The sequence below is a fragment of the Anolis sagrei genome, chromosome 9, assembly GCF_037176765.1.
Source record: "Anolis sagrei isolate rAnoSag1 chromosome 9, rAnoSag1.mat, whole genome shotgun sequence".
NCBI lineage: Eukaryota > Metazoa > Chordata > Lepidosauria > Squamata > Dactyloidae > Anolis > Anolis sagrei.
The window spans coordinates 33,913,032-33,940,091 of NC_090029.1; the positions used below are offsets into that span (position 1 = coordinate 33,913,032).

At 43.8% G+C, this 27,060-nt stretch overlaps 1 protein-coding gene across 2 annotated transcripts in view; it reads right to left on the reverse strand.

Annotated features, from left to right (window-relative positions):
- Positions 1-4,725: 4,725 nt before the first annotated feature.
- Positions 4,726-27,060, reverse strand: part of FAH (fumarylacetoacetate hydrolase) — a 36,182-nt gene continuing 13,847 nt past the window's right edge. For both annotated transcript variants that reach the window (XM_067471441.1, XM_067471442.1), the window contains exons 8-14: positions 26,081-26,180; positions 24,531-24,661; positions 21,788-21,863; positions 19,099-19,145; positions 13,138-13,239; positions 11,500-11,617; positions 4,726-4,876 (exon numbers count right to left, since the gene is read on the reverse strand). In XM_067471441.1, the coding sequence (XP_067327542.1) occupies positions 4,800-4,876; positions 11,500-11,617; positions 13,138-13,239; positions 19,099-19,145; positions 21,788-21,863; positions 24,531-24,661; positions 26,081-26,180 (651 nt within the window). In that variant the 3' untranslated portion in view covers positions 4,726-4,799. The remainder of the gene's footprint in view (positions 4,877-11,499; positions 11,618-13,137; positions 13,240-19,098; positions 19,146-21,787; positions 21,864-24,530; positions 24,662-26,080; positions 26,181-27,060) is intronic.

The following is a 27,060-nucleotide window of genomic DNA, read 5'->3' on the forward strand; positions in this document are numbered from 1 at the left end:
AATTTCTCCAGTGGTATAGTGCGCAGACACCCCGTGATAATGCGGCATGTCTCATTAAGAGCCACATCCACTGTTTGAGCGTGGTGAGATGTGTTCCACACTGGGCATGCATATTCAGCAGCAGAGGAGCAAAGCGCAAGGGCAGATATCTTCATTGTGTCTGGTTGTGATCCCCAGGTTGTGCCAGTCAGCTTTTGTATGATATTGTTTCTAGCACACACCTTTTGCTTGATGTTCAGGCAGTGCTTCTTGTAGGTAAGAGCATGGTCCAGAGTGACTCCCAGGGATTTGGGTGTGCTGCAATGCTCCAGTGGGATCCCTTCCCAGGTAATAATCCTCAGAGCTCAGGATGCTTGTCTGTTCTTGAGATGAAAGGCACATGTTTGTGTTTTAGATGGGTTGGGGATCAGTTGGTTTTCCCTGTAATAGGCAGTGAGCGCACCTAGAGCTTCGGAGAGCTTCTGTTCAACCATCTCAAAGCTCCCTGCTTGAGCAGTAATGGCACGATCATCAGCATAGATGAAACTCTCTGTCCCTTCTGACAGTGGCTGGTCATTTGTGTAGATGTTGAACATGGATGGAGCAAGCACGCTCCCCTGAGGCAGGCCGTTCTTCTGTTTCCGCCATCTGCTTCTCTGGCCCTGGAACTCAACAAAAAAACTCCTGTTTTGTAGCAGGTTTCCTATGAGCTGTATGTTGCAAGTGTCTTTTTAAACAACAATAACAACACTTTATTTATATTCCGCCCTTCTCACCCCGAAGGGGACTCAGGGCGGATCACAATACACAAACACAGCATACATTCAATGCCACTTTTGTATAGAGTCCAGTGTTTCTCAACCTGGGAGTCGGGACCCCTGGGGGGGGGGGGTCACGAGGGGACATCAGAGGGGTATTTTCTGTTGGTCATAGGGTTCTGTGTGGGAAGTTTAGCCCAATTCTATCATTGGGGGGATTCAGAATGCTCTTTGATTGTAGGTGAACTATAAATCCCAGCAATTACAACTCTCAAATGTCAAGGTCAATTTTCCCGAAATTCCATCTGTGTTCACATTTGGGCATATTGAGTCTGTGAGCCAAGTTTGTTCCAGATCCATCATTGCTTGAGTCCACAGTGCTCTCTGGATGTAGGTGAACTACAACTCCAAAACTCAAGGTCAATGCCCACCAAACCTTTCCAGTATTTTCTGTTAGCCATTGGAAGTTTAGCCAAATTCTATCATTGGTGGGGTTCAGAGTGTTCTTAGATTGTAGGAGAACTATAAATCCCAGCAACTACAACTCTCAAATGACAAAATCAACCCCCTTTCTCCCCAACCCCACCAGTATTCAAATTTGGGCATATTGGGTACTTGTGCCAAATTTGGTCCAGTGAATGAAAATCCTGCATATTAGATATTTACATTACAATACATAACAGTAGCCAAATTAAGGTTATGAAGTAGCAACAAAACTAATGCTATGGTTGGGGGTCACCACAACATGAGGAACTGGATTAAGGGGTGGCCGCATTAAGAAGGTTGAGAAACACAGGTATAGACAATACACAGACAGACAAAACAGAAAGGAGGTGTGCTGTTTCGACTCGGTGTCCAGCTGTTTCGGCGCCATGGAAGGTGAGTCCAGCCACGGGGGTGCTGTTGCTCTATTCTCTATGACGAAGAGCTGTCAGGACTTCCTCCTTCTTTTTGGTAGCCCACCTTTTTTATGATCATCTTTCTTTATGGCATCGTAAAACACCTCCCCAATTTTAGCGGTACCTAATTTCTCTAATTACAGCTAAAGCTGTTTTCGATTGCTTAGGTAAACAGTGAGCAGGGCTGACAGTTGGCAGCTCACGCCGACCTGGGGCTTTGAACTTGCAACCTTTCGGTTGACAGATCTTATAGTTGCTGGTGATTAACCAGCTGTGCTAAACAAACTCAGTTTAATAATAGATGGTAATATGTGAGTGATATTCCCTCGAAGACTAAATACTCCAGAAGACAGGAGCAGAATCCAAAACGATCTGAACAGATTAGAGAGATTTATTTATCGTGTCAGTATCAACCAGGCAATTGTATTACATTTTAAACAAATTTTTAACAAACAGACAAAACAGAGTTTGGAAACTTGGTAGTTGAGAGACGATTGGCCAAAACTAACAAAATGAAGTTCAATGGGGACAAATGCTAGATACTCCACTTAGGCAGGAAAAATGAAATGCAAAGAGACAGAATGGGGGATGATGAGGCCTGGCTCAAGAGCAGGAGGTGTGAAAATGATCTTGGAGTCCTCGTGGATAACAAGTTAAACATGAGCCAGGAATGTGATGTGGCGGCAAAAAAAGCCAATGGGATTTTGGCCTGCATCAAGAGGAGTATAGTGTCTAGATCTAGGGAAGTCATGCTCCTCATGCTCTATTCTGCATTGGTCAGACCACACCTGGAATATTGTGTCCCATTCTGGGCACCACAATTGAAGGCAGATGTTGACAAGCTGGAATGTGTCCAGAGGAGGGCGACTCAAAGGATCAAGGGTCTGGAGAACAAGCCCTATGAGGAGCGGCTTAAGGAGCTGGGCATGTTTAGCCTGAAGAAGAGAAGGCTGAGAAGAGATATGAGAGCCATGTATAAATATGTGAGATGAAATCACAGGGAGGAGGGAGCAGGCTTGTTTTCTTCTTCCTTGGAGACTAGGACGCGGAACAATGGCTTCAAACTACAAGAAAGGAGATTCCATCTGAACACGAGGAAGAACTTCCTGACTGTGAGAGCCGTTCAGCAGTGGAACTCTCTGCCCCGGAATGTGGTGGAGGCTACTTCGTTGGAGGTTTTTAAGCAGAGGCTGGATGGCCATCTGTCGGAGGTGCTTTGAATGCAATTTTCCTGCTTCTTGGCAGAATGGGGTTGGACTGGATGACCCATGAAGTCTCTTCCAACTCTATGATTCTAAATTCTACAAAGGCATTTCATATTGTTTTTAGGTCTGCTTGTATGTTTCCACAAACCTGCCCCATTATTTTCTTTTACCCATGTCCAGCATTATTTTTTAATTTCAATTACATGGCCTACCCATAGTTTTTAAAGTGTGCTGTCCCATTGATAATGCTTATTTTATGATTTTATTGTCTTGTTGTTTTTTTAATTGCTTGTATTGTTGTTGTTATTGCTTGTATTGTTGTATTTTGGGCTTGGCCTCATGTAAGCCGCACCGAGTCCCTTGGGGAGATGGTAGGTAGCGGGGTATAAATAAAGTATTATTATTATTATTATTATTATTATTATAGAAAAAGGAGGCATGAGTGTGCTCTAACTGGAGGTCAGCTGTGTCCAGCAATGCTGCAGAATTCAAAAGGGCACAAATGGAGGGCGAAAGGGAGAAATGTGCCAAGAGGAAGGAGGCATGTCAAGCCAACCCTGACTGGGACCGCCTTCCATCTGGAAACGGATGTCCTTGTCATGAATCTAACCTTTTGCCAGGAAGGCCGAAGCCTGGAAAGACAGTAGCTGACATGTTCAGAGATAGGCAGGAGAGCTAAGAGGCAAGAGGGAGGAGTCAGCCGACTCCTGATTGGCCAGAGCAGTCAGAAGAGGAGTTAGCTTTGAGAGGGAAAAAAGGCTGTCTTATTTGACAAACTGGGGGGAAGGGCTTTAAACAAGAAGAAGTATTTTAGGGAGAGGGAGCTGAGAGGAATTTAGACAGGGAGAACTTTTGAAGTGAGCCTTGAGGGTTAGAGCATAGGAAAGGCAAAGGTTCCTGGTTCACTGTACAGAGTAGGGTCAGTGAAGGAAAGCCTATTTTGCTCTGTGAGGCAGTCAGTGGGCTGTTCCCAAGGACACACTGTGTCAGTGTAGTGGCCAGTGTGAGGCAAGGAACTCACTGGGGAACCAAAGTTAAAGTCTTGAGAGAAGACTGTTTGTCTAAACCAGCTAAGCCTCTGAAACGCATTACGCTTTTGTACCACTCTTATGAAGAGTTCATTTGTTCACTAAGTTTAAATAAACCTGTTTCTGATTTCCATCTTTAAGCTGGTGTCTGCCTCGGTCTGTCACAATTATCAGATCTCAGCTAGCCTAAATACAACTCTATTTCAGTCCAGTCAGCGAAAGAAGCAGCCATTGAAGGAAAACCTAGGGCTTAAATACTCTTTACCTATTTCACATTCACACTTATGTTTTCCTCAGACATATATTGAGGTGGTGGTGGCGAATCTACCTAATACATCGGTCATTAACAACGTTAAATCAGTTGGTCGCTTAACAATATCTCTGAGGTGGGATAAGAGGGTCTTTCCCCCTTTGTCACAGTCATATATTCTCGTTAAAGTAGTGTCCAGCTGAACGTTAACACCCTTCACACTAGTGGACAGAGGTTGAGATTAGTCTTGCCTCCTGTCCAGTGTGTCGCTGATCTTTGTTACACTGGTGGCAGTGGTGGGATTTGCTTGTCCACCCTGCCCTAGTGGTCGTTCATCTCCTTTATAGTCCTCAGCGTGGAAGAACATGCGGACCAAGAATAGGACTCCACAGCCACCCACATAACCACTGCCAAGACACTACACTTAGAGGACCATCATCCTCGGGCTATGTGAAGTCCCATTATGCCCACTTGAGGATGTTATTCATGTGGATTTCCCTAAATATTTATGAAAAAAGAATAAAATCTTGCACGAAAGGGCAAATGGGAGGGTTGATCCGAAGTCTTTCAGTCATTCACATTTAAAGCCAGGAAGGGAGTCATGTGTCACATTCAAAACCTTCAGTTTTATTGGTTTATAAACCTTTGAAGATGAGATCTTTATCAGATGCCGAGGAACCTTAGATAGGTCGGGCTGGGAGCACTTTTCCAGAGCATTCGCCAAAGCCAACACGGTAACCTTTCCCCTGGCAGTAACCTAAGGAAAAAGAAAGCATACGTTGGCCACCAAGTTAGGAAACTGGACACATATGTTTGGAAAAATACTAAACTATGCAAGAAGAGCACAATGATTAAGAGAAGTCTTATCTTCTGCCGATAAGAACAGGGTCTAGATTGGACTTACTTACTTACTTACTTACTTAGGCGATCCCTCGTTGTCTGAGTATAATAGTCTTCCAGGATCAATGTTCTGGTGAGTCCGTAGGTGGCTGTGGAGCCCTATTTTTGATCTGCATCTTCTCCCTCAGTGAGGGCATTGGTTTCCAGGTGGAAGGCGGTCTCGGTCGGGGTTAGCTTGACGCACCTTCCACTTGGCACATTTCTCTTTTTCGCCCTCCATTCGTGCCTCTTCAAATTCTGCAGCACTGCTGGTCACAGCTGACCTCCAGCTGGAGCGCTCAAGGGCCAGGGCTTCCCAGTTCTCAGTGTCTATGCCAGAGTTTTTAAGGTTGGCTTTGAGCCCATCTTTAAATCTCTTTTCCTGTCCACCAACATTCCGTTTTCTGTTCTTGAGTTCGGAGTAGAGCAACTGCTTTGGGAGACGGTGGTCGGGCATCTGGACAACATGGCCGGTCCAGCAGAGTTGATGGCAGAGGACCATTGCTTCAATGCTGGTGGTCTTTGCTTCTTCCAGCACATTGACATTTGTCTGCTTGTCTTCCCAAGAGATTTGCAGGATTTTCTGGAGGCAGCGCTGAGGGAATTGTTCCAAGAGTTGAATGTGACGTCTATAGACAGTCCATATCTCACAGGCATGTAGCAGGGTTGGGAGGACAATACTCTACTCATCCAACTCACCCAGGGTTTGAAAAATCCTATTCGTTGTATTTGGCCCTGCCTGCTTGGTTATTGTTTTGTTATTTATGTTATATCTTGTGTTTATTTTGTATTATTTTCTTTTTATTTTTGTTGTGGTCTATTTGTTGTATTAGTTTATGATTTTATGTTGTTTTCTTTTGCCTTATTGTAATTGTGGGGCTTGGCCTCATGTTAGCCGCCCCGAGCTCCCTAAGGGAGATGGAGGTGGGATATAAATATATTATTATTATTATTATTATTATTATTATTATTTGAAACACAAGAAGATGAGTCCACAGCAGACAAGATCACTCTGCTGGCTGCTGTATTGGATCACACGTCGGACACTTCCCAGGTGTCTAGGACTGTGTGATGTATCGGTGAATAATGTGTGCAGATCCCAGTAAGGTGGCCTTTTGCAGCTGGAAGATGGTAATTTTGTCAGTGCCGATTGTGTTTAAGTGCAGGCCAAGGTCTTTGGGCACTGCACCCAGTGTGCCGATCACCACTGGGACCACCTTTACTGGGTTGTGCCAGAGTCTTTGCAGTTTGATCTTTAAATCCTCATATTATTATTATTATTATTATTATTATTATTATTATTACCCAGACTTGAACCAATTTGGGCCCTCCAGGTGTTTTGGACTTCAACTCCTACAATTCCTAACAGCTTCAAGCCCTTTCCTTTTCACACCAAGGCATTTCTCCCACTGGGGCCTCTCTCCCACTGAAGCCTCTCTCACACTGAGGGCTCTCTCACACTGCTGCCTCACTCACTGAGGCATTTCTCTCTGTCTGAGGGCTACTAACCTACATGCACACCTGCTTATATTGAACTGCTTAAGCAAGTGAGGGGGGAAAGGAGAGGGCCTGAGGCTGTTAGGAATTGTGGGAGCTGAAGTCCAAAACACCTGGAGGGCCCAAGTTTGCCCATGCCTGGTCTTACTTATTGCAGCCCCAAAGCTGAGGAATTAACTACATATGGATGCTTAATAGAGTTGATTTAATAGAGTTGATTTAATAGAGATTAATAGAGTTGAGTTCCTTTTCACACCGAGGCATTTCTCCCACTGAAGCCTCTCTCCCACTATAGCCTCTCTCACACTGAGGCCTACCTCACAATGAGGGCTCTCTCAGACTGATGTCTCACTCATTGAGGTGTTTCTCTCAATCTGAGGGCTACTAAGCTACATGCACACCTGCTTATATTGAACTGCTTAAGTGGCTGAGGGGGAAAAGGAGAGGGCCTGAGGCTGTTAGGAATTGTGGGAGTTGAAGTCCAAAACACCTGGAGGGCCTAAGTTTGCCCATGCCTGGTCTTACCTATTGCAGACCCAAAGCTGAGGAATTAACCACATATGGATGCTCAATAGAGTTGGATTTTTTTTCATACTTAGTATTTAGAAAACCTCTTCCGGGCCAAACAGTCATAACCACATATGATTGTAAACTGACCCAACGTGCCCAAGGGGCGGGACTTTATATATAATTCAAAATGCAATGTCCATTTCCTGTGAAACCAATCCAAATTTCTACTTTCTAGCCTTCTCCCATCTAAAAATAATCACTTGACTCACCCATGCTTTACAGCATCTAACAGATTAATGAGTTTGATCCTCGGTAGCCGAAAGATACTTAACCTTTGCAAAGAGTCAGTGAGATAAGCCACTAACTATATATCAAGACTTTGGCTACTTAGCAAGTTCCCCTTGAGCTATTCTCATATTCACAATGGAAATCTCAGAAGAGAAAGGCAGGCAAGAGGAACACGTGTGTTTTGCATTACAGGCCAGTGTCTTGCAGCATTCAGAATGTTTTTGAACAGTAAGGAATATTTTAGTTGGGTTGCTGTGAGTTTTCCGGGCTGTGGCCATGTTCCAGAAGCATTCACTCCTGACGTTTTGCCCACATCTATGGCAAGCATCCTCAGAGGTTGCGAAGTCTATTGGAAACTAGTCAAACAGGGTTTATATATCTGTGGAATAATGTCCAGGGTGGGAGAAAGAACTCTATTTGTTTGAGGTATGTGTGGATGTTGCAATTGCCCAGCTTGATTAGCATTAATGGCCTTGCAGCTTCAAAGCCTGGCTGCTTCCTGCAAGGCCATTCAACGCCAATCAAGCTGGCCAATTGCAACATTCCCACTTGCCTCAAACAGACAAGTTCTCTTTCCCACCCTGGACATTATTACACATGTATATAAATCCAACTGAATCTGTAAAGAATGTGAATGGATAATATAGAAATATGTTATCATAATGTAAACCTACAATAGACATTAATTATCTGTTCAAATATGTTATTTTGTTGGGTTTTTGTAGGTTTTTTCGGGCTATATGGCCATGGTCTAGAGCAGGGGTCCTCAAACTAAGGCCCGGGGGCCGGATACGGCCCTCCAAGGTCATTTACCCGGCCCTCGCTCAGGGTCAACCTAAGTCTGAAATGACATAAAAGCACACAACAACAACAACAACAACAACAACAACAACAATCCTATCTCATCAGCCAAAAGCAGGCCCACACTTCCGTCTGAAATACTAATAAGTTTATATTTGTTATATATGGCAAATAAGATATGTGCAGTGTGCATAGGAATTCATTCATGTTTTTTTCAAATTATAATCCGGCCCTCCAACAGTTTGAGAGACTGTGACCTGGCCCTCTGTTTAAACAGTTTGAGGATCCCTGGTCTAGAGGCATTCTCTCCTGACGTTTCGTCTGCATCTATAGCAAGCATCCTCAGAGGTAGTGAGGTGTTTTGGAACTAGGGGACTTGCCTAATATCACTGGGGAGTGAATTCCAGAGCAGAGGGGCCGCTACACAGAAGGCCCTCTCCCTCGTCCCCACCAGTCGCACTTGCGATGTAGGCGGGAACGAGAGGAGGGCCTCTCCGGAAGATCAGAGAGATTGTGTGGTGTGACGGTGCGAGTGGCACCACCTATATGTAGAAGTGTAAGTTGCAAGATTTGAATTGTTGTATCATGCCTGATTTTGCCTTTTTACCCTGTAAATGTATAGTTGGATTGATTGGTTATTTATAGCTGTCAATCAATGTTGTTTGCACCAGTTATATTGCTTCCTCAGCTCAATTGCTTGCCTCCACCTCTTCCTGGAGCAGGACAGTGTTTCCTTTTTTCATTCCACCATCAAACTTTCTATCAGATGGATGTGAAAGAGAGACTTGGCTCTAAAAGTTCTTGATTAAGTTACCTCTCAGCACCAATTCTGAGGTTCTTATCCTTGAGACTTATGCTTCATGTTCAGATCAACCTGGACGACATTGAGAAGTCTCAAGCGCCTTCAAACCAGTTCCTTGGCACCAGAGGAAGGCTTTGTGCCTTCAAAATATAGGCCATTGGAATTGGGGTTGTGATTATGCTGATATTCACAGCCATTGAGAAAGAGGGACCTGGAAAAGCTTCTCAGCTGCAAACTCCTTGGACCCAAGACAACCAGAGACTGTAATGTATATTTTCCTTTACCCCTTTGAAACTTCCAGCTTATTGCCTTAAAGGGATAACTGTTTGCAAACAATAAAACCTATTTTGAGTTATCTACAGTGTTTTGGTCCTTGGGAGTTCCAGTTTTCCTAAAGGAGGGCAAGAAGCAATCCCCTGGGGAGAGATGTCATGTCCATGCCTCTTTCATTAAGATCTATAGACCCCAGGCATGACGGCACATGTGGGTTCGTAGAAGGAAATGCAGCCACGCAGGTAGGCGGGTCCCAAACCATTCAGGGCTTTGTAGATAAGAACCTGCACTTTGAATTACGACCGGAAAATAAATGGCAGCCAATGGAGCTCCTTAAACAGGAGGGTTGACAACCTCTGAGGATGCCTGCCATAGATGTGGGTGAAACGTCATGAGAGAATGCTTCTGGAACATGGCCATACAGCCCGGAAAACTCACAGCAACCCAGTGATTCTGCCCATGAAAGCCTTCAACAATATTTTAGTTGTTTTTGAGAGATAGAAAAGAGTTACAAGTAAAAATGACACAATTACTTTGGAAACTTTGGAATTATAACTGTAAGAAATTATTTTCAAAAAGTAAATGTCCAAGTTCTGCTTCCTTGGATACTAGGACGCGGAACAATGGCTTCAAACTACAAGAGAGGAGATTCCATTTGAACATTTGGAAGAACTTCCTGACTGTGAGAGCCATTCAGCAGTGGAACTCTCTGCCTCGGAGTGTGGTGGAGGCTCCTTCTTTGGAAGCTTTTAAGCAGAGGCTGGATGGCCATCTGTCAGGGGTGATTTGAATGCAACGTTCCTGCTTCTTGGCAGAATGGGGTTGGACTGGATGGCCCAACTCTTTGATTCTACAATTCTATGAGGGCAGTTTGGTCAGGGATTATCATATAATCAGTCACTGAAGGCACATTGGAACAGCCAAGTTTTCAGATTGCCAGGGTGGGGACTTGCCTAATATCTCTGGGGTGTGAATTCCAGAACCGAGGGGCCACTACACAGAAGGCCCTCTCCCTCGTCGCTTGCGATGGAGGTGGGAATGAGAGGAGGACCTCTCCGGAAGATTGTGAGGGTTCGTAGAAGGAAATGCAGTCACGCAGGTAGGTGGGTCCCAAACCGTTCAGGGCTTTGTAGGTAAGAACCTGCACTTTGAATTACGACTGGAAAATAAATGGCAGCCAATTGAGCTCTTTAAACAGGAAGGTTGACAACCTCTGAGGATGCCTGCCATAGATGTGGGTGAAACGTTAGGAGAGAATGCTTCCGGAACATGGCCATACAGCCCGGAAAACTCACAGCAACCCAGTGATTCTGCCCATGAAAGTCTTCAACAATATTTTAGTTGTTTTTGAGAGATAGAAAAGAGTTACAAGTAAAAATGACACAATTACTTTGTAAACTTTGGAATTACAACTGTAAGAAATTATTTTCAAAAAGTAAATGTCCAAGTTCTGCCTAAGTTCTCTCCCAGGAAGTACTTTGAATCAATGATCTTGGAGTCCTCGTGGACAACAAGTTAAACATGAGCCAACAATGTGATGTGGCAGCAAAAAAAGCCAATGGGATTTTGGCCTGCATCAATAGGAGCATAGTGTCTAGATCTAGGGAAGTAGTGCTATCCCTCTATTCTGCTTTGGTTAGACCACACCTGGAATACTGTGTCCAATTCTGGGCACCACAATTCAAGAGAGATATTGACAAGCTGGAATGTGTCCAGAGGAGGGCGACTAAAATGATCAAGGATCTGGAGAACAAGCCCTATGAGGAGCAGCTTAGGGAACTGGGCATGTTTAGCCTGAAGAAGAGAAGGCTGAGAGGAGATATGATAGCCATGTATAAATATGTGAGAGGAAGCCACAGGGAGGAGGAGGGAGCAAGCTTGTTTTCTGCTTCCCTGGAGACTAGGACGCAATGGGACAATGGCTTCAAACTACAAGAGAGGAGATTCCATCTGAACATGAGGAAGAACTTCCTGACTGTGAGAGCCGTTCAGCAGTGGAACTCTCTGCCCCGGAGTGTGGTGGAGGCTCCTTCTTTGGAAGCTTTTAAGTAGAGGCTGGATGGCCATTTGTCAGGGGTGATTTGAATGCAATATTCCTGCTTCTTGGCAGAATGGGGTTGGACTGGATGATGGCCCATGACGTCTCTTCCAACTCTTTGATTCTATGATTCTAAGTTCTGCTCAAGGCCTTGCCCAGGAAGTGCTTTGAATCAATGCTATATTGATCCATGTTGGAAACAAAAAATAGCAACTGAAACAAAGTTGTCCAATTTGGTCATACAGCAGAAGAATAAGAGAGATTACTCTTTGTTTCTCCGTCCTTGACTTACCTGTTATAATGACTTCATCCCCATCTTGTAGAAATTTACGCGTCTGGCCGTTCCCAAGGTCAATTGCTTTCGTTCCTTTCCATGACAATTCCAGCATGGAGCCAAAGTTCTCCGGATCCTTCAAGACGAAATTGAAAGAAGAACTCAGCGTTGGCTTTGTGCTTGGCCACCTTACAGCTCTCTCCTCGGCGCCACTGCTTTCAAGGATATTTTGGCACCCTCGACAATGGACCCCTGCCAATGGCCGCCACTGATCCAGTCCACCGACACCCTCGACTTAGTCACTTGCTGTAATTTAATGTTTTATTCCCTGGAAAGTGTGCTTGCTTATAGAATAGCGGCCTAGAGAATGTCTTTAAAATCTTGGAGCAAAATTATCCCCAAAGAATCGTAACTACAAACAGGGGAGAAATTTAAACAGTGGCAACTTTTAGGATAATATCTCTTTGCGCAGGAAAAAAAATATGCTGGCACCATTTTCATCTTCCTTCTGGTACTTTGCAATGCTTATTTGTTTTATTTGTTATATTTTTATTTCATTTGTTTTATTTGTTGTTTGGGCTTGGCCCCATATAAGTCACTCCGAGTCCCCGTTGAGGGAGATGGTGGCAGGGTATAAATAAAGTTGTTTATTATTATTATTATTATTATTATTATTATTATTATTAAAGTGAAGCGTAGGATGCAGTTTGTGATGAAGAAAACTACAACAACCCGGACTTAACTAAATAACTACATTGAATCCAGAGATACTAAAAGTTAGTGATGGTTCCTCCCTCTTTCTCTCCTTTCTTCCTTCTCTACCTCTTTCCTTCCTTCCTTCCTTTGCTTTTTTTGCTTCCATCCTTCCTTCTCTCTCTCCTTCTTTCCCTCCTTCCTTCGCTCCCTCTTTACTTCTCTTTTTTCCTTTCTTTCTCTCCTTCCTTCTCTACCTCTTTCCTTCTTCCCTCTTTTTCTTTTCCTACTTCTTTCTCTCCTAATATTGTATTATTATTAGTTTTATATTGTACTACATTATATTATAAATATTGTATGTATATACAATATGTTATATTATATTGTACTATACCATTATACTGTAATATTATTAGTAATATTGCATGTAATATAAAATATTTAATTATAATATCATATTATTAGTAGTATTATATTGTATTACAATATTATAAATATTATATGTATATACAATATATTATATTATATTACATTATATTATATTATATTATTAGCATAGAGGTGTTTTCGCCAGTTCTTTCCTCTCAAATATAGCCTATGATACCTTGGTGGTCTTCCATCCAAGTATTAACCAGGACTGAGTCTGCTTTGCTTCCAAAATATTCATGCTAAGTAAAAGGTGAGAAAAGATTCCAGTAAACATGTATATACTGGACCTGGAAGCCTCAAAGGGTCTTACTGGGCTCCGCTTCTAACCACATTAATTTGAACCAGACCTATCCCATGAATGGTCTGGAATCCAATAGACTTTTCACATCTGGTTTTGAAATATGGAAAAAATGTAGTATAAATGCCAGCTAGAGAATCCCAACTAGAGTCAGCCTAATGGATTGACACAATTTACATAAGTACTGGATTTTGAATTTGGTTTCCTCAAGTAGGCTTGCACACTGAAATGCTTACCGGTCCACTGATGGTTCCAGATGCCAGAAGGTCTCCTGGCCTGAGGTTGCAGCCATTGATTGTATGGTGAACCAGCTGTTGCTTCATGGTCCAATACATGTGCTGTGGACAAAAGAGAAAGGAATTAAAGCTGGATCTATACTGCCCTTGATCCCAGGATCTGATCCCAGATTAAACCACCCTGAGTCCATTCGGGGAGATGTTGTTGTTGTTCATTCGTTCAGTCGTCTCCGACTCTTCGTGACCTCATGGACCAGCCCACGCCAGAGCTCCCTGTCGGCCGTCACCACCCCCAGCTCCCTCAAGGTCAGTCCAGTCACTTCAAGGATGCCATCCATCCATCTTGCCCTTGGTCGGCCCCTCTTCCTTTTGCCTTCCACTTTCCCCAGCATAATTGTCTTCTCTAGGCTTTCCTGTCTCCTCATGATGTGGCCAAAGTACTTCAACTTTGTATCTAGTATCTTTCCCTCCAGTGAGCAGTCGGGCTTTATTTCCTGGAGGATGGACTGGTTGGATCTTCTCGCAGTCCAAGGCACTCTCAGCACTTTCCTCCAACACCACAGCTCAAAAGCATCTCTCTTCCTTCGCTCAGCCTTCCCGAAGGTCCAGCTCTCACATCCGTAGGTGACTACAGGGAAGACCATGGCTTTGACTAGGCAATGGATCTTGGTTGCCAGTCTGATGTCTCTACTCTTGACTATTTTATCGAGACTGGACATTGCTCTCCTCCCAAGAAGTAAGCGTCTCCTGATGTCCTGGCCACAGTCTGCATCTGCACTCATCTTTGCACCTAGAAATACAAACCCTTTCACGGCCTCCACGGTTTCTCCCTCTATTTTCCAGTTGTCAATCATTCTTGTTGCCATAATCTTGGTTTTTTTGACGTTTAGCTGCAACCCGGCTTTTGCGCTTTCTTCTTTCACCTTGATTAGAAGGCTCCTCAGCTCCTCCTCGCTTTCGGCCATCAGAGTGGTGTCATCTGCATATCTGAGGTTGTTAATGTTTCTTCCAGCAATTTTCACCCCAGCTTTGCATTCCTCAAGCCCCGCACATCCTCGCATGATGTGTTCTGCATACAAGTTAAAAAGGTTGGGTGAGAGGATGCAGCCTTGCCGGACGCCTTTCCCGGGGAGATGGGGTGGGTTATAAATAAAGTAACAAAATAAAGGTTTCCCCTTGACATGAAGTCTAGTTGTGTCTGACTCTGGCGGGTGGTGCTCATCTCCATTTCTAAGCTGAAGAGCCGGCGTTGTCCGTAGACACCTTCAAAGTCATGTGGACTGCATGGACCACCATTACCTTCCCCTTAAAGCAGTACCTATGGATTTACTCACATTTGCAGGTTTTTGAACTGTTACTTTGGCAGAAGCTGGGGCTAACAGCGGGAGCTCATTCCCACTCGCCGGATCTGAACTGCCGACCTTTTGGTCAGCAAGTTCAGCAGCTCAGTAATCCTGTACCCATTACTCTGGCCCGGCCCAGTTGTATTGTGCTTTAGTGTATTGTTTTATTGCCTGTGTTTATTTTGCTTAATCGTTTTAATTTGCTTAGGTTTTGTATTGTTATATTGTTATATTGTATTGTTATATTGTGTTTTGAGGCCTTGGCCTTTGTAAGCCGCACTGAGTCCTTCGGGAGATGCTAGCGGGGTACAAATAAAGTTTAATAATAATAATAATAATAATAATAATAATAATAATAATCCCACTGCACTACCAGGGGCTCCATAAATATTATTATTATTATTATTATTATTATTATTATTATTATTATTGCTTGAAACACAACAAGATGAGTCCACAGCAGACACTCTGCTGGCTGTTGAATTGGATTATTATTATTATTATTATTATTATTGCTTGAAACACAACAAGATGAGTCTACAGCAGACACTCTGCTGGCTGTTGAATTGGATTATTATTATTATTATTATTATTATTATTATTATTATTATTATTGCTTGAAACACAACAAGATGAGTCTACAGCAGACACTCTGCTGGCTGTTGAATTGGATTATTATTATTATTATTATTATTATTATTATTATTATTATTGCTTGAAACACAACAAGATGAGTCCACAGCAGACACTCTGCTGGCTGTTGAATTGGATTATTATTATTATTATTATTATTATTATTGCTTGAAACACAACAAGATGAGTCTACAGCAGACACTCTGCTGGCTGTTGAATTGGATTATTATTATTATTATTATTATTATTATTATTATTGCTTGAAACACAACAAGATGAGTCTACAGCAGACACTCTGCTGGCTGTTGAATTGGATTATTATTATTATTATTATTATTATTATTATTATTGCTTGAAACACAACAAGATGAGTCTACAGCAGACACTCTGCTGGCTGTTGAATTGGATCACACGTCGGACACTTTTTGTTGTACTCTATTGTTGTGTTAGTTTATGATTTTATGTTGTATTCTTTTGCCTTATTGTAATTGTTGGGCTTGGCCTCATGTTAGCCGCCCTGAGTCCCCTTGGGGAGATGGAGGCGGGGTATAAATAATAATAATAATAATAATAATAATAATAATAATAAATTTATTATTTATTTATTTACTTTGCTTATATACCGCTGTTCTCAGCCCGGGGGCGACTCACAGCGGTGTACAACACAGGAACAACAAAATTCAAGACACAGTATAAAAACAATTCACAATCCAGCATTATACAAAAACATCGTCACTACTACGAAAACCATTCAGCGTCGTCTCATCGGCCAAACCACAATCCAGTATCATTTCCGTTGTTCCATTCCTATAGTCATTACCAATCATTGCACTTCTTGTTCGAACGCCTTCTTGAACAACCAAGTCTTTAATTTCCTGCGGAATATCATCAGGGAGGGAGCCAGTCTAATGTCCGCGGGAAGAGTGTTCCACAGCCGAGGAGCCACCACCGAGAAGGCCCTATCTCTCGTCCCCGCCAGCTGAGCTTGTGAAGCAGGCGGGATCGAGAGCAGGGCCTCCCCGGATGATCTCAAAGTCCTGGTGGGCTCGTAGGTCGAGATGCGGTCAGATAGGTATCTTGGGCCGGAACCGTTTAGGGCTTTATAGGCCAACGCCAGCACCTTGAATTGAGCCCGGTAGCAGATCGGCAGCCATTATTATTATTATTATTATTATTATTATTATTATTATTATTATTTGAAACACAACAAGATGAGTCTACAGCAGACAAGATCACTCTGCTGGCTGTTGTACTGGATCACACGTCGGACACTTCCCAAGTGTGTGATGCGAGAGAAGATGCAGATCAAGAATTGGGGTCCACAGTCACCTACGGACCCACCAGAACACTGATACTGGAAGACTATCCTACTCGGCCAACGAGGGATCGCCTAAGTAAGTAAGTAACTATGTATTGTCGAAGGCTTTCATGGCTGGAATCACTAGGTTCTTGTGGGTTTTTCGGGCTATAGGGTCATGTTCTAGAGGCATTTCTCCTGACATTTCGCCTGCATCTATGGCAAGCATCCTCAGAGGTAGTGAGAATGCTTGCCATAGATGCAGGCGAAACGTCAAGTAAGTAACTCCTATTGATGCAGGACAAAATCCCATTGGCTTCTTTTGCCGCCGCATCACATTCCTGGCTCATGTTTACCTTCCTGTCCACGAGGACACCAAGATCTTTTTCACACGTACTGCTCTCGAGCCACGCATTCCCCATTCTGTATCTTTGCATTTCGTTTTTTTCCTGCCAAAGTGGAGTATACACTATACCTTCCAGAACTGGCTATTTAAAAGACTCGCTCCCAGGAACAACATCCTTATCTAATCAGAAGACTCTACAGCAACTTAAACTCCTTGCTTGTAATTATTTAAGATTGATCCATGACAGTTATTGATCTTTTTCCTCCCTCCAGTTCGGTATCCTCAGTCCAATCAGTTTACCTTGGTAAAAGTAATAAGGGCTCACGACGCCTCTCTCCCCACGGAGCTCTTTTCTGAGGAAGTCAATCTATATGCTGGTTGTGTTTGTGCTGAACAATCAAATCCACCCCGGTCTTCAGATCAATAATGTTACCGAAGCATCTAAACATCTTGGGGGGGGGGGGTAGTTATTGCTTACCTGGCAGAGGGAGGAGGATAAGTCTTTCCCCACATTTTTAATATGCAGAAATGTAACTGGGAGCTAAACATCAAAAAAACCAAGATTATGGCAACAAGAATGACTGACAACTGGAGGGAGAAAATGTGGAGGCCGTGACAGACTTTGTATTTCTAGGTGCAAAGATGACTGCCGACGCAGACTGTGGCCAGGAAATCAGAAGACGCTTCCTTCTTGGGAGGAGAGCAATGTCCAGTCTCGATAAAATCGTCAAGAGTAGAGACATCAGACTGGCAACCAAGATCCATTGCCTAGTCAAAGCCATGGTCTTCCCCGTAGTCACCTACGGATGTGAGAGCTGGACCTCAGGGAAGGCTGAGCGAAGGAAGAGAGATGCTTTTGGACTGTGTTGTTGGAGGAAAGTTCTGAGAGTGCCTTGGACTGCGAGAAGATCCAACCAGTCCATCCTCCAGGAAAGAAAGCCCGACTGCTCACTGGAGGGAAGGAGACTAGAGGGAAAGTTGAAGTCCTTTGGCCACATCATGAGCAGACAGCAAAGCCTAGAGAAGACAATTATGCTAGGGAAAGTGGAAGGCAAAAGGAAGAGGGGCCAAGGGCAAGATGGATGGATGGCATCCTTGAAGTGACTGGCTTGACCTTGAAGGAGCTGGGGGTGGTGACGGCCGACAGGGAGCTCTGGCGTGGGCTGGTCCATGAGGTCACAAAGAGTCGGAGACGACTGAACGAATGAACAACAACAACAAACTGGGAGCCCCAGTGGTGCAGCAGGTTAAACAGCTGAGCTGCTGAACTTGCTGACCGAAAGGCTGGCGGTTCAAATCTGGGGAGCAGGGTGAACATGCAAATAGGGGAAACTGAACCTTTCTTACAGTAGTACAAAGGGCTGAGGGTATGACTGATGAGCCAATGATCAGCTGAATATGCAAGGTCTTCTATAAGGTTAAAGGTAAAGGTAAAGGTTTCCCCTTGACATTAGTCTAGTCATGTCCAACTCTCATCTCCATTTCTAAGCAGGAGAGCTGGCGTTGTCCATAGACACCTCCAAGTTCATGTGGCCAGCATGACTTCATGGAGCACCATTACCTTCCTGCCGGAGCAATACTTATTGATCCGCTCACATTTTCATATTTTCAAACTGCTAGGTTGGCAGAAGCTGGGGATAACAGCAGGAGCTCACCCCATTTATTTATTTATTTATTTTGAACACTTGTACCTCACCCTTCTCAACCCCCTGGGTGGCTTCCAGTTGGCAACAATCCGATGCCACATAATAAAATACAAACAAACAACCATTGTAATAGTTAAAAACATTAAAACATTAAGACAATATACTTACAATCTACTAAACTATTACCAGTCTGGTGGCCATTATCTAGCCGAATTCTGTGACTGAGTACTCCATTTAACTTATCCATAATCCATTTCCAAGCCATAGTCAACACTGTCATTGTCATTTCCGTCTAATTACCCGAAGGTCCGGTCCCACATCTATGTTTTTCCCTTCTTTCTAAAGGTGAGGAGGGATGACGTTGACGTAATTTCCCCGGGGAGTGAATTCTATAGGTGGGGGGGCCACCACCGAGAAGGCCCTGTCCCTCGTCCCTGCCAAGCGTGTTTGAGACAGAGACAGAGCCGGGAGCCAGGCCTCCCTAGAAGATCTTAAACTCCGAGGTGGGATGTAGAAGGAGATACGTTCAGACAGGTACGCTGTACCCCACTCCCCTGATTCGAACTGCCGACTTTTCGGTCAGCAAGTTCAGCAGCTCAGTGGTTTAATCTGCTGCACCACTGGGGGCTCTAGTTTAGTCAGCAAAAGGTTTTGTTTTTTTAAAAAAAAACGACAATGTAAATAGTATTTTCTCACCTTGAAGTTTGAGTGGCAAATGTTAGCTGCTTTGCTCATTCCATCTCCTGCAATAAAACACATTATCTGCAGTGAATTTCCAGCACAATAAAACCCCTGTGCCAAGCAACTCTCGAGCTGAAATCTGCATAAATAAAAATTAAGCATATAGGCCAAGAGAGCTCTTTGAGATTTGGCAGTAGCATGGACTTCCAGTGTGAATATACTAGATGAATTGCATCCAAGAGTCTCAAAGGAAGTAGCCAAAGTCATTTCACAACCACTGGCAATAATATTTGAGAATTCTTGGAGAACACGAGAAGGCCCAGCAAACTGAAGGAGGGTGAATGTCCCTATCTTCAAGAAGGGGGAAAAAAGAGGACCCAAGGAATGACCAATGTCCAGTCAGCTTGACATCGATACCAGGAAAGATCATGAAGGAGGCAGTCTGCAATCACTTAGAAAGGAATGCTAGGATTACTAACAAGTCAACATGGATTTCACAAAAACAAGTTATGCCAGACTCATCATATCTCTTTTTTCGATACAGTTACAAGCTTGGTAGATGCAGGGAAGGCTGTGCATGTAGCATATCTTGATTTCCTGGCCTCAGCTCAAGCCAGTTTTAAACCAGAGAAGGAAGGAATTTCCTCTGCTTGCTTTTCCCCGCTTCTGGAGTAAAACAACTACTTTCAGAGTAAAGACCACCCAATGAAACAGGAAATAACACTTTCAAACCATTAACAAAAGAATTCAAAAGTCTCGGAAGTTTCGAAAAGTTTTGAATTTTTTTTCTGTGAAAATCAGAATTGACTTTTGAATCAAACCACCAGTGCCCCCTATATTTTTTTAATTTTGGCCCTTTGAAGTATTTTAAAATTGGCTTCTCTGGCTTAAGCCAAGGCCAGGAAATTCCTTCTTTCTTTGGTTTAAAACTGGCTTCTCTGGCTTGAGCTGAGGCCAGGGACCAGAAGCAGGGAAAAGCAAGCAGAGGAAATTCCTTCCTTCTCTGGCTTTAAAACTGGCTTCTCTGACTTGAGCAGAGGCCAGGAAATCCCTTCTTTCTCTGGTTTAAAACTGGCTTCTCTGGCTTGAGCCGAGGCCAGGGACCAGAAGCAGGGAAAAGCAAGCAGAGGAAATTCCTTCCTTCTCTGGCTTTAAAACTGGCTTCTCTGGCTTGAGCCGAGGACAGGGACCAGAAGCAGGGGAAAGAAAGTGGAGGAAATTCCTTCCTTCTCTGGCTTTAAAATTGGCTTCTCTGACTTGAGCAGAGGCCAGGAAATCCCTTCTTTCTCTGGTTTAAAACTGGCTTCTCTGGCTTGAGCCGAGGCCAGGGACCAGAAGCAGGGAAAAGCAAGCAGAGGAAATTCCTTCCTTCTCTGGCTTTAAAACTGGCTTCTCTGGCTTGAGCCGAGGACAGGGACCAGAAGCAGGGGAAAGAAAGTGGAGGAAATTCCTTCCTTCTCTGGCTTTAAAATTGGCTTCTCTGACTTGAGCAGAGGCCAGGAAATCCCTTCTTTCTCTGGTTTAAAACTGGCTTCTCTGGCTTGAGCCGAGGCCAGGGACCAGAAGCAGGGAAAAGCAAGCAGAGGAAATTCCTTCCTTCTCTGGCTTTAAAACTGGCTTCTCTGGCTTGAGCCGAGGACAGGGACCAGAAGCAGGGGAAAGAAAGTGGAGGAAATTCCTTCCTTCTCTGGCTTTAAAATTGGCTTCTCTGACTTGAGCAGAGGCCAGGAAATCCCTTCTTTCTCTGGTTTAAAACTGGCTTCTCTGGCTTGAGCCGAGGCCAGGGACCAGAAGCAGGGAAAAGCAAGCAGAGGAAATTCCTTCCTTCTCTGGCTTTAAAACTGGCTTCTCTGGCTTGAGCCGAGGACAGGGACCAGAAGCAGGGGAAAGAAAGTGGAGGAAATTCCTTCCTTCTCTGGCTTTAAAATTGGCTTCTCTGACTTGAGCAGAGGCCAGGAAATCCCTTCTTTCTCTGGTTTAAAACTGGCTTCTCTGGCTTGAGCCGAGGCCAGGGACCAGAAGCAGGGAAAAGCAAGCATAGGAAATTCCTTCCTTCTCTGGCTTTAAAACTGGCTTCTCTGGCTTGAGCCGAGGACAGGGACCAGAATTGGGAAAAAACAAGCAGGGGAAATTCCTTCCTTCTCTGGCTTTAAAACTGGCTTCTCTGGCTCAAGCCAAAGCCAAGAAATTATTTCCTTCTCTGGTTTTAAACTGGCTTCTCTGGCTTGAGCCGAGGACAGGGACCAGAATTGGGGAAAAACAAGCAGAGGAAATTCCTTTCCTCTCTGGTTTAAAACTGGCTTCTCTGGCTTTAAAACTGGCTTCTCTGGCTTGACCCGAGGCCAGAGACCAGAAGCAGGAAAAAACCAAATCATTTCCGACTCACTTCCAGAGTTGTAACAAAAATGGCGGAAAAAGCTTCGGAAGGGCAAAGGGACTTCCGTTTTTAAAAAAAGCTTCGATATCGCTTCAAAAAGGTAATTTTAACAAAATTATTACGAGCAACGAGTTATCCGAACAACTCTATCCATGCCTACTGGAAAGGTCTTTACTATGGTAGTAAAGAGGAAATTTCAGCAAGAGTTGCTTGTAACCTGGTTGTGTCACAAGCAACACCTGCTAAATCCGCCTTCTACAAAACCATTACAAAAGCAAATTTAGCTGGAATTAAACAGAAGGAAGCGCAGAGAAGGCAGTAGCATACCTTTAATAGCGACGAAGAGGCTGATGTCGAATGTGTAAGGCTGATCATCGCAGAGGTAGGGCAGTGGCTTGGGATCCTTGAAAGAGCATAAGAAGCGTCATTCCCTTTTGTAGCAAACCAAGGCGGTTGGATGCTAAGCAGTTTGCAAACAATACAGAACTTTGAATATGTTTTGAAAGTTTTTAACTGGGATTTTTAAAAATGCTGTTTATATTTAATCCTGTTTTAATGTTTGCATGTTTGCATATTTTATATTGTATGCTGATGTTTTTATGTTAAGACTATTTGACTATCATGCAGGAAAGATAAGGCAAATTAAAGGTTAAGGTTTCCCCTGACATTAAGTCTAGTCATATTTGATTCGGGAGATGATGCTCATCTCCATTTCTAAGCCGAAGAGCCGGCGTTGCCCCTAGACACCTCCAAGGTCATGTGGATGGCATGACTGCATGGTGCGCTGTTACCTTCCCGCTGGAGAAGTACCTATTGATCTACTCACTTTTGCATGTGTTCGAACTGCTAGGTTGGCAGAAGCTGGGACTTATAGTGCTGAATTTTGTTTTCAGGCTGCATGGCTTTGAAGGGGGAGTTCTTCCGCATGCATCAGAGGAGGAGGAGGAGGAAGTTTTTGGGCCAATCAGGACAGGATGTGGACAGGGTATTTAAGGGGGTGACCACCCCTAAAGTGACCACTGCGAGTGCGTCATTTGCTTTTAAATGAGGGGACAATGCTGCTGCTGCAAAAGCTTTTAAAGGAGTTGCTTGCTGTTGTTATATTTTTAGTAAGACTAGCAGTACCCAACACACGTTGCTGTGGCCAAACTTCCCTCCTTCTTTCTCTTCTTTCTTTCTCTCCTTCCCTCCCTCTTTCCTCCTTCCTTCCTTCCTTCCTTCCTTCCTTCCTTCCTTTCTTTCTCTCTCTCCTTCCTTCTCTTCCTTCCCTTTTTTCTTTCTTTCTTTCTCTCCTTCCTTCTCTTCCTCTTCCTTCTCTTCCTCTTCTCTTCCTTCCCCCCCTTCTCTCTCCCTTCCTCTTTCTCTCCTTTCTTCCTTCTCTACCTGTTCTTGGACTGCAACTCCCTACAGTCCTCCTGATTGATCTATCTATCTACCTATCCATCTCTATCTAATCTATCTATCTGGAGAGTTGCTGGGAGTTGCAGTCCAGGAATAGGAAATTGGAAATATGCCGGGATTGGGATGTTCTCAAAGAAATCCAAGTAGAAGAATCCTTACCGCTTGGAAGCAGTGCATTTGGATCATCCTCCTCTCTTAAATAGTCTGGTCTAGGGGATGCTGGGAGCTGAAGTCCGGAAGAGTGTGTGGATATGCTATTGTATGTTTTGTTTACTGGGGGAGTCATTTTTGCGCATGTGCTGTAGCATCTTTTTTGGCTTTTTAAGTCCCTTCCGCTGTGTTTTTCAGTGTTTTTATGAATGATGGTCACTCGTTGGCCTGAGAGGTGTCTTGTGTCCAAATTTGGTGTCAATTCGTCCAGTGGTTTTTGAGTTATGTTAATCCCACAAACGAACATTACATTTTTATTTATATAGATAAGATAAGAAGTGACATATTGGGGCTAGACACCGGGCTGTGTGTGTGGTGTGTGTATTTCCCATTTGGCAAGCAGCTCCCTCTTGCTACTGCTGCTGAAGTTAGAGAGGGCTGAGCCAGCCGGGAGAAAAAAGGAACACTTTAAAGGGGATTTTATTTATAAAAAGGAAAAAAATCCCTAAAAATTGGGGGAAGACCCAAAGATTTTAACATTTGGTGTGCTAAAATGGGTCGATATGCCCTCCACATGTGGTAATTTTCACCCCTCTGGCCCTAAAACTGATGGGAGGGCGAACCTAAGAAACTCTCCCATTGCTGCCAATGGTCCGAAAAGTTTTGTTCTTTCACCTGCAAGATGAAAATCCCATTTGGATAGGCTCCCCATGTTTGGAAGCACATGAAAATGGCACAAAACAAATGAAACAAAACAAAATGGAAAGCAATTCCATGCAAATGCATCAGACTAGTAATTTTGAGCAATTACTATAATGAATAGTCATGAAATTTCGTTACTCTCATTATAGTGACAATTTTTTCACTAACTATTTATTAATTTCTTTACAGTATTTATATTCCACCTTTCTCACCTTGCAGGGGACTCAGGGTGGATTACAATGCACACTTACATGGCAAACAACAGACACTCAGAGGCTATTTAACATTCCAGCTTTTGATGAGGATATTCCAGCTATCAGTGGACGTATTGCCTCATTGTCCATTTGTGACACTGATGAAGTACTTCCTCATTCTTTGCATGCTTGCTGGATCTTTTTATGGCCTCGTAAATTAGTTAAATTAGCCTCCCCGCATATGTGGTACCTAAATTTCCTACTTGACAGATGCAACTGTCTTTCAGGTGCAAAGGTCGACAGCAAGCTACACAAATTGATCAGAAGCTCACTCCAACCCAGGCTGGCTTCGAACTCATGACCTTTTGGTCAGTAGTGATCTTAATGCAACTGACTCCCAGCCAGCTGCTCCATACTCCCAGTGCTTTCTAAAGTGTTTCTATACTTTAGAAACACTTTTGAAACGAAATCCTAGCACCCGCCAGTTTTGTAATGACTTTTGAACCATTTTTTAAAATGGATCGCACATCCCTAGGAATCACTCATGCTTTAGTATCACTCAGATAGCCTTATACATTAATCCAATTAATCACAATGGGTGCATTTGCTCACATTTTCCTAACCTGGATGGGATTTGGCAAGGCAAAGGGCATCAGAGCTTCCATGGTGACCACCCAGGGAGAGATGGTTGTGCCAAAACTCTTGCCCAGAAAGGGACCCAAAGGGACGTATTCCCATTTCTGAATGTCACGAGCTAATGGAGGAAAAAAGAGAGAATAAACACACTACACACACTTCATAAACACACACTTCAAACTACAAGAAAGGAGATTCCATCTGAACATTAGGAAGAACTTCCTGACTGTGAGAGCTGTTCAGCAGTGGAACTCTCTGCCCCGGATTGCGGTGGAGGCTCCTTCTTTGGAAGCTTTTAAGCAGAGGCTGGATGGCCATCTGTCGGGGGTGCTTTGAATGCAATTTTCCTGCTTCTTGGCAGAATGGGGTTGGACTGGATGGCCCATGAGGTCTCTTTCAATTCTATGATTCTATGATTCGTGCCACTGGATTGACTGTTGCTAGATGACGGATTGGCTCTTGCTAGGTGAAGTGGCCTTCTTTGATGTTACTGGGAAAGAAAGGGACATGTGTATGGGGAGGAGGGAGGGAAGGAAAGGGAAAGAAAGGGAAAGAAAGGAAAGGGAAAGAAGAAAGGAAAAAAGAAAGAAGGGAAAGAAAGAAAAAGAAGGGGAAGATAGGAAAGGAAAAGAAGGGAAAGAAAAGAAAGGAAATTCTGGGCACCACAATTCAAGAGAGATATTGACAAGCTGGAATGTGTCCAGAGGAGGGCGACTAAAATGATCAGGGGTCTGGAGAACAAGCCCTATGAGGAGCGGCTTAGGGAACTGGGCATGTTTAGCCTGAAGAAGAGAAGACAGAGAGGGGATATGATAGCCATGTATAAATATGTGAGAGGAAGCCACAGGGAGGAGGGAGCAAGCTTGTTTTCTGCTTCCTTGGAGACTAGGACGCGGAACAATGGCTTCAAACTACAAGAGAGGAGATTCCATCTGAACATTAGGAAGAACTTCCTGACTGTGAGAGCCGTTCAGCAGTGGAACTCTCTGCCCCGGAGTGTGGTGGAGGCTCCTTCTTTGGAAGCTTTTAAGCAGAGGCTGGATGGCCATCTGTCAGGGGTGATTTGAATGCAATATTCCTGCTTCTTGGTAGGGGGTTGGACTGGATGGCCCATGAGGTCTCTTCCAACTCTTTGATTCTATGATTCTATGATTCTATGAAAGGAAGGGAAAGAAAGGAAAGGAAAAGAGAAAGAAGGGAAGGAAAGGGAAGGAAAAAGAAAGGGAAGGGAAGGGAAGGGAAGGGAAGGGAAGGGAAGGGAAGGGAAGGGAAGGGAAGGGAAGGAAGGAAGGAAGGAAGGAAGGAAGGAAGGAAGGAAGGAAGGAAGGAGCATCTAATCAACAACTTCAGAGACTCAGTATTTCTTTGAAAGGTTCTATTTTATCTCCTCGGGTATTTTGCAATTTGGAGGTTTGTTTTAATGCCTTGTCTCTCTTCCCTTGAACAAGTCTTTTGCATCACCCTATGTGCTACTCTATATCTCCAATACAAAAATGTACTAAGAAGAAGAAGAAGAAGAAGAAGGAGTACACAATACCACTCCAGTCATTCATGAGGACCATCCCAAAGATATGCTTGTGAGCTTCACCGATGGAGACGGGTTCTCCCAGTTTATTTCCAGGACCGACAAAGAAAGCCTGAAAAATGCAAAAGAAGGTGTCACGTATGCCAAGGAACCAATGCCTTCCACGAAGGGCAAGCTCTCTTTTGAGGTTTGCACAAAAAAGGAATTATGGGCCCCTTTTACATTGCCATATAATCCAGATTATCAAAAGAGATAAGAGATTTTATATGGCAGTGTAGAAGGAGCCTTGGTGGTCAGTATCAGCTGTAGGGTCACCACAACATGAGGAACTGTATTAAGGGGTCACGGCCTTCGGAAGCTTGAGAACCACTGGTCTTACATCTGTTTCCATCCAATTATTATTTGCCCATCAAAAAAAATCATGTTACTTCAAAGGGGCTAAAACAGCGCTTGGAAAGGGAAAGAACGAATCCGAACGGATCCGAACGGATCTCCCTCTATGTCCCACCCTGGAGCCTAAGATCTTCTGGAGAGGTCCTGCTCTCGACCCCGCCTCTATCACAGGTGAGATTGGCGGGGACGAGAAGCAGGGCCTTTTCGGTGGTGGCCCCCCACCTGTGGAACTCACTCCCCGGGGAAATTAGATCTGCAACATCGCTCCTTTCTTTTAGGAAAAAACTAAAAACATGGATCTGGGACCAGGCATTTGGTCAGGCGGGCAGATAAAGAGAGAACTTTATGGATGGCTAGGAAATGACTAACGGACTAGACACGAGGAACTCGGGAAACGAAACGCTGATTATAAGAATGTTTTTATATGATATTTTATATAATATGTTGGGCACCGGTTGCTGATGTTTTAACTGTGATGATCGTTTTAATTATATTTCTGTATATTTGTTTTTGTATATTTTTGTATACTATGTGTAATGTATAAAGGCATCGAATTCTGCCTTCTTTGTAAGCCGCCCTGAGTCCCCCTTCGGGGGTTG